The following is a 14,699-nucleotide window of genomic DNA, read 5'->3' as shown; positions in this document are numbered from 1 at the left end:
AGGTATTTACTAGTATTAGATCGTATGCCATAGCAAAATCCAGGATGCTTTTTCCCTCCTCATTTCGACTGTCAAAACCAAAACCTCCATGAACATTCTCATAACCTTGTCTATCACTTCCTACATGTCCATTCAAATCTCCACCAATGAAAACATTCTCTTCATTCGGTATGCTTTGCATTAAATCATCCATATCTTCCCAAAACCTTTGTTTACTCTCACTGTCTAGTCCTATTTGTGAGGCATAAGCACTAACTATATTTATTGTTTCTCCTTCTAGTACTCGCTTTACTAGTATAATTCTATCTCCTACTCTTTTCACAGCTATTACTATCTTTCAATGTCCTGTCTATGATTATGCCCACTCCGTTCTTGTTTATCTCCTTTCCGGTAAACCATAGTTTGTACCCTGAATTACCCACTTCCTTACTTTTCTCACCTACCCATTTAGTCTCCTGAATGCAAGCAATATTCACCCTTCTCCTTTCCAAGGTATCCACAAGGTCCATTAATTTTCCTGTAAGTGATCCAACATTCCAAGTACCAACCCTGATCCTCCTCCTATCCTGCTCCTTCCTAATTGGTCTACTGCTATAATATTTTCTATTGTTTTCTATGTCTATCTTGTGTTCTGTTCCACTATTTATTCTACTATCTGTCCTATAGAAAAAAAAAACATAAATACCTGTAATTGGACTAAAGAAGACAAAAAGTAGCAGAGGTGGAGGCATGGAGTGACTCCTTTCCTTCTTCTGGCTTGCTGGGTCCCTACGACTCTTTTTCCTTCTTCTTCTTTTTCCCCCGACTTTCTTTGGGTTCATGCAAATTTCTTTTTCTTTTTTCTTTTTTTGTGGGTTTATAAGGCTGAGTGGGCTTGCATGCAGGAGTTACAACTGGGCGCGCTTTATGCCTTGGTGCACCTCACGTCACCCCATGTCGCCTTAGGAAGGTCACTCACCTAGAGTGCTCCTAAGCATTGTGCCAATCACCACCCTCGCCTTGCACCTCAAGCATGCTCACTTGACTCAACATCTCATTTGTTGTCAGTGTAGCCAGTTCCTACATGCTTCTTATGATAGTCATTGAAATACAATAATTTGCATTTTCAATTGTATTAAAGAAGCCCTAGGACAAAGTATGTTAAGAAGCCATAGGACAAAGTACGTTGTATGAAGACAAGGGACACAAATTATTGAGCATTCTGATGCAAATTGGGCAGGATCCCCTTCAAACAAACAGTCTACTTCAGGGTATTGCATTCTAATTGGAAGTAATCTAATATTTTGGAGAAATAAAAAGCAAAATGTACTGGTCAACCAAGCCATGGTTTTAGCCACATTTGACCTTACATGGCTAAAGCAGCTTTTTTAGGAATTAAATTGTGAAGGAGATGAATAGAAGAAACTAATTTGTGACAATCAAGCTACGTTGCATATTGCTTCAAATGCCATGTTTCATTAAAGAACGAAGCACATAGAAACAGATTGTCACTTTTTTAAGTAAAAGATTGAGTTGTATATTGTCACTAGTTTTGTCAATTCAAATAATTAGTTAGCAAACGTCCTTACAAAATCTCTTCAAGCGTCTAGGATTGGTTACATCTGTAACAAGCTTGGAGCATACAATGTGTCCAATCCAGCTTGAGAAGGAGTGTCAAGAATTATAAATAGATCAAGAATCCTTGTAATTAGGCATTAGATTAGGAAGTAATAGGATTTTATGCCAATGATTATGTATGTTTTCCTATTTAGGGCTTTTGTAAAATCTATTTAACCCACACTTACAAAGTCCAAAGAATTCAAATTTAAGTCATGGAATGGAAGTGTTCGAATGAAGATCCAACACAGCCATGCATACCCAATTCATGGATATGATGCAGCAGGGATAGAGTTACAAAGCAACGAGATAAAGACAAACCGAACTGTAATAGGATTAGGGTTTTGTTTGTTAGTTCATTGAGAATGTAATTCTATTCACCTCACATTTCTTTCAATTATAGGAATTTGGGTTGCAAAAAGCCTCTTTAAACTCTCATTTCTTCTTCCCTTTATATTAGGTCTTAGATGTATATTTGGATTCCAAGCACCATGTTAGTGTTAGGAAAAATAGTGCTAAACCAGATTCAAGTCAAATCCACTACCACTCATAGAATATGTTAGATTTATAACCCAAAATCCTCGTTGATTAGGAAGACCCTTTTTTAATTTGAGTGGAAGAAATATTCCTCAATAGGATGGAGTAATATTTCTCATATAGAGTAGAATTCTAATTTTAGTGTTATTCCCAAATTGAGTGGGATTCTTAATTAGATTAGGACTGAGGGACTAATACTAAAAATAGAAGTATTATGGAAATATTAATTCGGCTTTGCCCATTGAGTGGCTTAGCTCATGGAGAGTGACTTCACCCATTATAGAAAGGGGTTTTGCCAATTGCTGAAGATTTAGTTTTGCCCATTTATGAGGGACTCTTGCCCATTGCAGTCCCATGAAGGGAAAGAAGTATCGGCTCAAGGTGGAGAAAGGATATAAAATTCAAAAAAAAGGAATTCTTGCCCATTGGTGAGAGAGCTCTTGCCCATTGGTGAGAGAGTTCTTGCCCATTGGTAAGAGAGCTCTTGCCCATATAATTGAAGACGCCTTTTGCGGTATAGTAGTTGCCGTAATAAATATATTTGGTTATATCTACAGGAGACTTAGATGACTAATATATTTACTATGAGCAGTTATGTAGTGTGGATTTTCTTGGGTGTAATTGGGTTGATGAATAGTATAGTTTGAGCTTGTAATGATAATTGTTTATTAACAGTGGATGATAGCATACCCATGGATATAGCCCTGTGTGAGGAGGATGAACTACGTAAATATTGATATTTTATGTGTTTGCTTTATTTCTTTATAGTTTACACGCTTCGCGATGTATAACAATATGTTTTTACACAAATCAGATTCTAGTAATATGATAAATAAAGGAACAAGCATCATCACAAAAAAGAGTACTGACCACCAAAAACTTCCAGTGTGTGTAGTATGTCTAGAACGTAGGTGTAGTCATTACACCTTTCTGCATCACTTAGGACTTGAATACAGCAAGGAAGAATAATCGGAAGATGCGTTCTGAACTCATCATTGAGAGCTAAGCAAAGTTGTTCCACAAGATGCAGAACCTGTGAAGCAAAAGTGAGTGAGAGAGAGAAAATAATAATTAGGACAATTATAAATGCAAAAATGTAGCCTCACAATATAACATTTAGCTTATTCTATCCAAAAAAGGGGAAAATTTTAACTTACTGGAAATCCACGAGCAGGACGATTAGTTGCAGGCAAACTAAAGGACGACCATAGTTCAGATACTAGAGAAAGCAATTCTGGAAGATATTTTCGAATATGCTGCACAGAACATTAAAACTCCACATATCATAAACGACAAAAAAGCAGTACACAGCTAGGAATTTATGAATTTTAGTTCACCTGGCGCACTATGGACACCAGAGTTCCCAACTTCCATGTTATAAAATCCCTAAGATAATCATCACATGTGCGGACAGTGTGAAAGAGATCAGGCAAAACCTACAAAAAAAAGGGAGGGATAAAGAGGGCCCACATTTTAATATTAAGATTGTAAGATATCGTCTCAGGAAAATATATCTAACAAGATAATATATCAAATAAGCATAAATGGATAATCTACCATCATATAAATGAAATCCAGAACACGGCTTCAAATTATTGTTGCATTCTCAATCACAGTCATGGTCAATGTAAAAATGTCTCAAAAGTAGACCACTGTAGACAATAAAAAGTTATGACCATTGCAGAGTAGAAAGTTTCTTTTTCTTTTAGTTTATAGGACAGACAATTGCTCTAATTTACTGGTTTACCACAGTGTCAAAGTATTAATACTTTTAATGAATTTACTGATCTTTTTTGAAAGTGAAAAAATATAATGTCTTAACATGTTCGTGTTAAAGAAATTGAAAAGAAAATTAAAGAAAAGTTTCTAATGGCACTTATAATTAATTCATAAATCAAATTCATAGATCAGCTTATGAGAGAAAAGGGCAAAGGGCAAAGCCAAATGAAACACTCTTGTTCAAATTTAAGCTTAAACAATAAATTCTAGAATATTTTACAATTTAAACCAAAAAAATAAAATCTAATATCATTTGAATCCATATCATGAGGCGTAACGAAATTTTTACGCTGGTTGTCACCTACCGCAACCCTCCTCTATCCGGGCTTGAGACCGGCTAAGCACAACCAAAAAAAACTAAAATCTAATAATGTAATAAAAAAAGAACACTACAGATAAAATAAAAACTAAATGACTATACATTATTTTCAAAAAAAAAAAAAAAAGAAGAAGAAGAAGAAGAAATATAAAGCTATAAATTTGCTATTTTTACAAAACTTTTTTGCAAGTAGTTGTTGTAGAGGTGTCCAAAAATAAATCAGCACTTCAGATTTTGTTATTCACTCACAAAATTGTGTACATCTAATTAGAAAGGTGCTGACCATGAAGAACTTGATGGCAAACTCCCTTGATAAAAAACTTCAACAAAAAAAAATGAAAAACAATAAAGCAATGAACCTCAGTGTTCATTATAGCTGCGTGGCTATAGCATCTATAATTAAAGAAATCCCATTCAAAAAACAGTGTAATGGCCTTTTTTTTTAAATTCCGTGATCTGAAAAAACATTTAAGGTTTAGATCAATGAGACTTTCAAATTGAAAGACATCTGCACCTTACCTTTGCAACATAATATTTCCTAAATTCCAATATCTTTTTGTGAATTTAAGTTTCTACTTTCTGATTTGAGTTTATGGAAGCAGAATATCATAACTTAAGAAGGCATTGCAACAACTTAACACGATGGACTTTCCATACCAATAAGTCGGCATCAAGAGAGGCAAGCAACACAGTGGTATAAAGAAAATCCTTTAAAAAAGAAAAGCATGCACATGTGCATGCGCTCATACAAATACAGCAAGAGAAACAGGAGATGGAGTCCATTTTTGGTTTGAAGTGACAAAAGCAGATTATTTTAACTTAAGAAATCAAGTATGCATAGCAACAAGTAACAATATTAACATGATGAACTTTCCATAACAAGTTAGCACAGACTCAATAGGGGCTACCAACACCATGGTATAAACTATAAAGAAAATCCTTTAACATAAACATGCATAATTGCGTTCATGCATATAAGGTGTCAAGGAGAGCTAGAGAGACTGGATGGGATGGGATCATGGGAGTGATCTGACATATTTATCCCTCAAAAATAAACAACCAACTTTCCAGCAGAAAAAGAATAAATAAGGCAGGGAGGAGAGGGAATGAGCAATTTCACAGGATATTTTATCCTTGGCAAGCATACAACTGAGTCTCCTGCATAAAGAGAACAGGAAAAAAATGGATGGAGGAAGGGGGGACAAGTATAGCTGAGAATTAATAAATACACTAACCTTTGGTAAATATGGAACACAACCAAGGCCCATTGACTAACCTCGCAGACAAAAAAATATATATATATTAGAAACATAATGAATTTCTCTCATTGAAAAATATAAAGAAACAAAACAGCATTACTTCATGTTAACTTACCTTAAATATGAACATAAGGGATCCTACCACCTTTTGGTGGTAATTTGAAAGTGAAGAATCCCTAAGAATTCGCCTGAGAGAATTGATAGCAACCTGAATTCAACAACAAAAATTATTATAGCAAGCAAGAATGAGATAATGATGAATGCAATTTTAAGTACTACCGTGGAATAATAATCTTCTGATGTAGCAAAAGATGGCCAAATGTCCAAAGGTAGGTCATCCACTGATGGAATGTGCTGGCCAGAGTCACTGGCGGCATGAGCAACTTCTCCGTGTGAGCCAGGCAAGTTTTGTTGGTTTCGCTTATGCGCATGGGGATCCAAAGCTCCCATGATGCCAAGAACCTGGTGAAGCCAAAGAAAAATATTGCATCAAACACCTCTAGCGCATATGAACCAACCAATCTAGTTGTCAATTTGGCATGCAACTACCTTTAGTACTTCACGTCTAGTCGACCACATTAGCTCACCATTCAACAATTTCAGGAGTAAGCCAAGTAATTGTGGATACTCACTATAAGGAGTTATGACATACCTGCCATTGAAAAGGAGGGAAAATTTTTTAAAATATGTAATGAAAGAACCAAAGTATGCAACAACAAAAGGATCTAGATACGAATCACATAGAATACTCCTGCATCCAGAAAGTGAAAGTAAATTATCGCTTTGCGGACTTGCTGCCAATACTAGAATTCTGCTTATACAGTAACTACAAGTAAAACTAGCATCTCTTTAAGAACAAACTTTCTCATATGAAGGTATAACTATAACATAACATGATTAAAGGTACAGCATGTTTGTCCAACAGAAAGGATAAATGAATGACATTTAACCTTGATCATTAAAACCGTAAATTTACCACTCTAAGGGCCAGCTTTCTTAGGGTACGTCCAGGATGGTTGATGTTTCTGGTTTTCTGCTGTTTTCACCTTAAAAAGAACGAGAGAGAGAGAGAGAGAGAGAGAGAGAGAGAGAGAGAGAGAGAGAGAGAGCTAAAAGTGTGTTAGGTTAGAGGGGCCTGTTTCCATTTTTGTTGGAGTATGGCTTGTGGGAACATGTCCCACATTGGCAATGTAGAAGAATGTACAAGAAAATTAAAATGCATAAAAAAGTTGGCAAACAAAACCAAAATGGCTTAGGCCATTCTGCTTACGGAGAGCCCAACTCAGCCATGGAGGCCTGCGTAATCATTGACCCACACTTCTTGACCTACGATTTCAACATGGTATCAACATTGGTAGATCCACATTAGAAAAATAGAGGTCAATCGACCGCTTTTTTTAATGAAATATATATATATATATATATATAAAATACCCCTCATAAATTTAATTATTAAATCCTCTCTTTGATAAACATAAAAATAAACATAAATTTAATTATTGAATCCTCTTTTTGATAAACATAAAAATAAATTAATTATTTATATGACTTGCTTGAATTTAGCAGGTCTTCTTGTTACATGAAAATATTGATTAAATTGACTTAATTTTATCCAACTAAACTTTTAGATGTTAAAGTCTTAATACTTGAAAATGAATTTGAACAGATTTTCCCTTAATGCATGGGATATGTCTCATTGACGAAACCCATGACTATGAGAAACTCATGACTGATTGCCAAAATCTTAGAAGTGATATATAATCTATTGATAGCATTCCATATATATCAGGTATCTCCCATTATAAATATGGTGCTCTATGTATTATGTAAGACACACAACACAAGTGAATAAAAATATAATTCTTCGAGGTTTTGTGGTAGGTTCTCGACAGCCAAACCACGCAAATCCTTCTCTTGTTATTTTTAACTATCTTTTTTATCATTGTAAATTTCAAAAAATATCAGAGCCTGAGTTAAATTCCCAACTATTCTTCTCCTTCAATAAAGCCAAGGGTTAAAGTCCATACTTTGTTCTCTCCTACAACAGAGTCAAGGGTTCAAGTCCCTACTTTGCTCTTCTTCCTCAAAGCCCAGGGTTTGAAGTCTCTACTCTATTTCTCAAGAAAAGAAACAGACCCAAAAGAAAAAGAAAAAGAATAAAAAAAAAGTGAGAGAGAGAGAGAGAGAGATCTTTTTTAAAAAAAGAAAAAAAAAAGATGAAGAGAGAGAGAAGGTGTTAAAAAAAAAAAGATCTTAATGATGAATTCATGACTTTATCAAAAATCTCATCAAAGGGCAGTGTTGTAATTAATGAAATTTTTCCCTTATGCATGAGATACGTCTCATTGAGGAAACCTATGACTAATCATGAGATTGATTTCCAAAATCTTAGGAGTGAATTATGATTTATTGAAAACATTCCATATATATTATGTATCTTTCATTATAAATAGAGTTCTATGTATTATGTAAGACACACAACACAAGTGAATAAAAATATATTTCTTTACGGTCTTGTGTCCCTAGATGTAGGCTCTTGATAGATAAACCACGTAAATCTTTTTCTTGTTATTTTCTCGTATCTTTTCTATCATTCTAAATTTCAACAGCATAAAAGTGTTGGCACATTTGAACAACACCCATCAGGATATTTTGGGAAAGAGCCCACCTTCAAGCCCAATTCAACATGGGATGATCTTCTTTTGTCAAATATTTAAAGGGATGTGTTGAATGTTCTTTGATTTTGATAGGGAAGAGAAAAGACTCTAGTGATTTTGCAGTTTAATAGTTGGAAAAAATGATTGATACAATCTTTTTTTTATTGCTTTTCATTGAAAGAAAAAATGATTTCTAGGATGCAGACCATAAAAAACCCAATTTTTAGCTCTTAGAGAAATGAAAACCAAAAGCGTGAAGCAGTACTGAATGAACTCTTAGCTCATGGAAAAAGAAAAAAAAAATGAAAATATGAATATATAGATTTATGTTTAGTTTATTTAGTGGATATTATACAATGTTTTGCAATGATTAAGCAATGATGATGGAATGCATGTAGGCAATTGCTGCGAGGATCTGAAGAACCAAACAAACCAAAATTGTATTGCTCAGTTCAGTTGTGTTCAGTACTTCAGTTGTAGATGAATTGCGATTTGGTTATAGGTGTAGTGGAAAATTTTGGAAAGACACTAAGACAGTTTATTCACTTTGGTCTAAAACCTGCATTAACAGCCCAAGCCAACAGATTGCCCACTACTAAGCTCTATCAAGATGCCTGCAGCACCTTGGTGTGATGCCCAAGGAATTCTAACTGATACTTAGAAATTAGTCACTCTATCCAACTTTGGAAGAAGATTTTGAAATGATTTTGGTTACCTTCCATTAAGATCCTAATTTATTTCCTCATAAAATAGCCTCAAAGAACACTAAGTTCTTCTCATTACCATTCACACTCCCAGATCTGCAATGCAGAAGGCCTAAAAATTTACGTCATGCATCTTTTTTCTTAAAAAATCCTAATCATACCCCTGTTGCAAACCTTTATTGCTTCCCAACTTCCAACATTTTTTAGCTTAAATCAACCCAAAACAAGTCTAAACTCTAATTTACTGGTTGTCCAGACTCAATTGGGTACAGAGCATGCTCACCAGGACAAAAAGTGTAAAACTGTAAATAACCAGGATTGACACAAATAATCAAACTTCATAAATAATAATAATAATAATAATTAAAAGGAAATCTCACATTTTCATGGAACAACATTGCACTGTCATTATTACCGCAAATCAGGAAATACAGACATAATAAAACACTAATATTGATCTGAAAGCAACATCACAATCGTGTCACATACCCAGTGCTCTGAACAACTTGACCAAGAGTTGCAACAGCCACTTCACGTTTTGTAGCTGCTGCTCCATCTAGTAAAGCATCAACAATCAAAGGCATAAGTTCCGGAATGTATTGCCTCGTAGCAAAACCGCCCTAAATAAGCAACATAAATCAATTAAAGAATACATCGTACTGTAATAAGCAAAGAAAAGACGAGCCATTATTGGCAATCAAGCTAAGATACTTGAAAAACTTAAAGAAAACAAATCATAAAAACACACATGCAGACACTAGTTTACATTGTAGCTGGTACATTTACCAAATAGACTTGCTCCAACAATATGGATATATAAATTTTAACAAGAAACGTTACATCAGAAAATACCTTGAATGAAACCCATCCTAATTCAGTAAATATGTGCAGGTCAACTAATGCAATTATGAAGACCAACAACTACTCCAAAGATTCCAATGTAACAGGCAGCCTAACTGCCTAAGTTGCATGTTGTATCCACAACTGTTTGTGCCTGTGAGAGAAGAGCAACTTGACTCTGAGATGCTCCTTAACTAGCATACTGAAGCTTATTATTCTTTTTTTTTTCTTTATCCTTAGCTTATTATTCATGTTAGAAACAGAAAGTGCAAACAAAGTATTTTCAGGTTAGCAATTATTCTGGCAACAGCCAAGTAATCATTATTTGCAAAACTACAAAGAGACTAGCAGACAAATTATCATCAATGAGAATTCAACCATAAGCACCAGTAGCCAATCATCAAGGTACATTATTCCAACCAAATATGCCAGAAACGAAGATGTAAATTGTATCAAAGTCTGTATACACCCCAACCCACCGCCCCACACCCCACCGCCCCACACCCCACCCCGGAACCAAAAAAAAAAAAGAAAGGATCAAGATCTCCTCATTGTCCCTCAATACCAAAGCACAGAACTCATTATGATACTGAGAAGGTATGCACAGCGCAGTGATGCAGGTGCAAAAAGGATCAATTTTATTTAGAAGGGTCAGGACCTAATTCTATTAGGACTCCATATTAAAGACCTTGGCTGAGCTTCCAGTCTCTTTGTTCTCTCCTTTCAATACTCTCTCACATATTCTACAACCTATTTAGGCTTAAGAGCTAGCATGCAGCAAGCCACATCAAGCAAGTAGGAGTTCACACACCACTCTAGCAAGATCTCCAACAGTTACAAGAACTCCACTGATGATGCCATTATTTGCATTTACTCCAGTGCCCTCAATAAGTCTAGCCACAAGTGCCTGCAAAATTAACAATTGCTATATTAACAAGGAAGATAAACAAAACAAATTAAGACACAAAAATATACAAATCGAACCTTGTGTATTGGTGCAATGTATGGAATTATCAGTCGTTCACAATTGCGTATTAAACAACCAAGTAACTTCGCACTTTCTTCCCTGCATTTGTTATCCGCACTGCTGACATTGCAAGAAAATTCAATATCAGATACTTCCACAGCTTGTACAGATAGAGAGCAGTTCTTTTGTCCAAACCAAAATCCTACATTAAAAGTTAACTGCCATAGTTAAATAGTAGTGGATAACTATGACGGCTTCACCTTTGATCAAGATAGGTCAACAACTGTATCAGATGACGACGAAGTGCTGGAAGAACATATGCAGGATTTTTCTCTGATAATCTCCCCACCACAGAGATTGCATACTCTCTAACATCAAAATCCTGATACAGTAGAAATGTTTTAATTTTCACAAAATTCAATAGACAAGAATGCCAAGCATGTGGATAAAAATGAATCATATTGCAGTATCACATCATTCAGCAAGAGAAACATTCAATTCACAGAACAGAACAGGTTATACACAGTACAAGAAAACAGAACAACAGAACACCTCAAATGCAGGTGAAGTATGAAAAAAAAATGTCCAAATAGTGATCCATACAGAAACAAACACTGCTATTATAATGACAAGTACACTTTAAACAAATATCCTAGAGTGACAACTGAAAACTGAAGTTTCACTCACATGCAAAACTTTGCAATTTCTCAAAAGTCTAACATTAAAATGAGAAACAAGAAGACCTTCACTACAAATTTGACCATTGCGAGAAGAGAGAGAGAGAGAGAGAGAGAGAGAGAGAGAGAGAGAGTCTTTATTCATCAGGTTGCATAAAGTAACTGCAACATATATCAAAAATAAATTAGTTAAATATGGCAAAGAAATTCCTAATGATATTACAAATTTTTAACTTTGTGATGATTTCCTGTTCTTTCCAATTTTTAAATTATAAGAAATTTAGGCCAGACATACCACTAGAATTTGCAGCAGTAAATCAAAGAGGGTGGGAATCATGGCTATGCGCTGAAATTAAGCAGATTATTTGACATGCTGACATGGAGAGATTGGCTATAGAAATTACAAATACTTAGTAGGGCTCACATGATGCTCTCAAACACCCAATGCATTACTGTTTCCAAGCATGGACCCACAGATTATCAGTAACCCCTTGGGCCCTATTGCTGGATTTCAGAGCATTGCGCATAGCTCTACTCATTAGTTATAATCCCAGCTAGCTAATCCCTCCATGTCAACTTCCCAAATAAACGTCACATCAAAGGAAAAAAACACCTCAAGAAAAAAAATAAACAAAAATAAATAGTTTAATAATAAACCAAGAGAAGGTCCTTAAAAAGATATCAATAGTACCCATGGCAACGTTTAGCAAATATCTTTCGTTGACAAACAAAAACCTTGAACAAATGAAAGCTGAATAAACTGCCATAATGACATTATCCACCACAAAAAAAATCTTGATCCCAGTGTAATATCTCCATGAGTCACTCATACCTCATCATTTAAAGCAGCAAAAACCGCACTCAGACTATTAGCCTGTGCCAGATAATCATCAAAACCACGATTTCCATGAAGAGAGGAAAAAATAGAATGGCGAACAGTCACATCGGCATCTGCAACAGCTGCAATGAGAAGCTTTTCCACAAGCTGCAAAGTGTGAAAAATCAGTTTACAACAGTGCATCTCACATCATCTACCATATTGGTCAACAAATCAACATTAAGGAGGGAAAACGCATTAATCTCAACTGAATACTCAAGGAGCATAAAAGTACACTGTAAGAAATAGCAAGAGGCAGCATGCTTTCTCTTGTAGCACAATATTATGTCATTATCATGCAAGCACAACCAAACAGGTGTTTGCCAATTATTTCCTCTTTTATTTGCTATCCCACTTTACTTCATTTCTTGATGTTAGTATGCCGTAAATATTTTTTTTTAACCTCTTTTCCTTTTTCTTTTTTGTTGCTTCCGAAAGATATTTCCATGATGCACTTGAATTTGCAGCCATCCTTTTTGTCAACTTTCTTTTTTGTGTTGTTTGAGCTGGGGATAGCAATTTCTTAATAAACAAAGATCTGTCTAAACTCCCAAGGAGTTTGACTCTAGTACAGATGAAATTATGATACCCAACCCATGACAGGCCATAAAATATAAGCAGACAAATAATTTTAACATCCAATAATAATCCTGAAAAATAAAAATAACCAGCCCCGAAGCCTCAAATAATTAAAACAATAGACCTATATCACCCAAGACAGGCAATTTCCTGCATTGTTATTACTTTAGAAACCACCTACACATTTACATTTAAGCACACCACAGCTTGTTTACAAATCAAGTTGTAGTAATCCAGTTCAACTCTTAATACAAGCCCAGATTGCAAGTTACAACAGAAATTATATCTTAAAAGGGTTGATAAGGCTTAGTTTCTGACACCTGAATGTTTGTCTGAATTAATAAAGAACTTCCTCATGTAACATATTGTCCTATATTTCAAAACTACCAACAGAAACATTGACACAGAGGGAAAATAAACCAGAGGAAATAGATTGCAGCATTTGATGGGGCGAAAGATAACAAATGGACGGATAAAATATTATCTAATAAGAAAGAAACGTCAAGAGACAAGATGCAAAGAACTCCAAACCTCCTCAATGAGACGCCGTTGTTTTCCCCCAGGTCGATTGGACCTATTAGCACTGAACTGTGTTGATGTAATGCCAGAAAAAGAATTTGCAATTAACTTGCAACAACAGAGTGCAGCATCTTTTCGTGTGCCTCCATCTTCATCATCCAAATATACAACAACAGATTCTCTCGCAAACTCCAGCAGATCATGACCCTGATCACAGCTAAATTTAGAGCAAAATTAAAGGTGCAGACAAGCTTCAATTGAGAAAATATTTCACAAACCTTGAAATTAAAACGAGCTAGAGTCTGCAAAGCAAGTTGCACTAGAGCTGAAACACTAAGGTCTGAAACTTTCTGAGGTGCATTCATGGCACTCCCTCGAGCCATTGGAGCAGCTGGCCTTGCTTGAGAATAAGGATACTTTGAAAGGACTAAAGAAATGGAGTCAAGCAACCGGTCTTGAATACTTGGCAACAACGATGGAATACTGAAACAACGAGAATATTGCAATAATCATAAGTTCCAAACAAACATTTTCAGAAAATTTAATATCAAATAATACCTTAGAGTTATTTGCTCAAGGGCTTCAACCAGTGTAGAGGAAAGACCAGCAGAGAACATAACTTCCAAAAGATTACGTACGTATGGTTCCATAACAGTACCCATGGCTTTAGCAATATTTCCAACACAGGCCAAAGCCTCCAGTGAAGGTCTATCTCTGCGTGGAGCAATCTACAACGTAGTGAAGAGAACTAAAGTCAATATTATGTCCACCAATGCAAAAATCAATAAATCCCAAACAACATTGAAGTTGAATAAAAAAGTAAAAATAAATAAAAATAAATCTCAGAAGAGGAATATGTCAACCGCATATCAGGTTGCTTACAGCATCACGTATGTGAGACATGATTGTTGGCAAATAGTTGACAAGTTCCCCATCCAAAGCACCAGCCATTTCCCCCAGGGCAATGAATCCACTGCCGCGCTCAGCTGGCAGCCTAAGCACCGCAAGAATATGATTCATGCATATCTGCAAGACATAACAAAAGTTGCTCATCATAAGGCAACTGATAGTCAGTTAAGCAGAGTAGGATTCTTTACTCCAAAATCTCTTTTTACTGGCAACCTAACATGAATAAAGAAGAAGAAGCTTAGCTCACAAACCGTTAGATAGTTTGTAACAAATCGATCCCGCAAGAAATGAGCAATGCGAGGTAGCAACGAAGTTATGCTAAGACGAACAAGCCGATCACGGTGCTCTAGGTATCTGAGAACAATCTCAGCTACTTCTCTGTACCTGGACATCATGAACTCACCCGTATTCCTGCCCAAATGATGTTTCAACCATATCAGCAGCAGCCGCCAAAAGATAATAAGGAGTGACAACCATCTG

General features: G+C 35.5%; 1 protein-coding gene across 4 annotated transcripts in view; it reads right to left on the bottom strand.

The window, feature by feature from the left end:
* LOC110648417 (serine/threonine-protein kinase TOR) overlaps positions 1-14,699 on the bottom strand; it is a 73,331-nt gene that overhangs the window by 45,187 nt on the left and 13,445 nt on the right. For 3 of the 4 annotated variants that reach the window (XM_058151360.1, XM_058151357.1, XM_058151359.1), the window contains exons 6-22: positions 14,471-14,630; positions 14,193-14,336; positions 13,869-14,038; positions 13,589-13,793; positions 13,323-13,517; positions 12,168-12,320; positions 10,919-11,040; positions 10,676-10,778; positions 10,503-10,598; positions 9,341-9,471; positions 6,040-6,142; positions 5,770-5,952; positions 5,606-5,698; positions 5,467-5,502; positions 3,471-3,569; positions 3,291-3,389; positions 3,004-3,166 (exon numbers count right to left, since the gene is read on the bottom strand). In XM_058151360.1, coding sequence (XP_058007343.1) covers positions 3,004-3,166; positions 3,291-3,389; positions 3,471-3,569; positions 5,467-5,502; positions 5,606-5,698; positions 5,770-5,952; positions 6,040-6,142; positions 9,341-9,471; positions 10,503-10,598; positions 10,676-10,778; positions 10,919-11,040; positions 12,168-12,320; positions 13,323-13,517; positions 13,589-13,793; positions 13,869-14,038; positions 14,193-14,336; positions 14,471-14,630 — 2,255 coding nt within the window. The remainder of the gene's footprint in view (positions 1-3,003; positions 3,167-3,290; positions 3,390-3,470; positions 3,570-5,466; positions 5,503-5,605; positions 5,699-5,769; positions 5,953-6,039; positions 6,143-9,340; positions 9,472-10,502; positions 10,599-10,675; positions 10,779-10,918; positions 11,041-12,167; positions 12,321-13,322; positions 13,518-13,588; positions 13,794-13,868; positions 14,039-14,192; positions 14,337-14,470; positions 14,631-14,699) is intronic. The other variant, XM_058151358.1, reaches the window with a different exon arrangement.

Source organism: Hevea brasiliensis, chromosome 8, assembly GCF_030052815.1.
Source record: "Hevea brasiliensis isolate MT/VB/25A 57/8 chromosome 8, ASM3005281v1, whole genome shotgun sequence".
In the NCBI taxonomy this organism is placed as follows: domain Eukaryota; kingdom Viridiplantae; phylum Streptophyta; class Magnoliopsida; order Malpighiales; family Euphorbiaceae; genus Hevea; species Hevea brasiliensis.
Note: the sequence above shows the minus strand (reverse complement) of the source record. Positions and strands in the feature narration are given on the sequence as shown.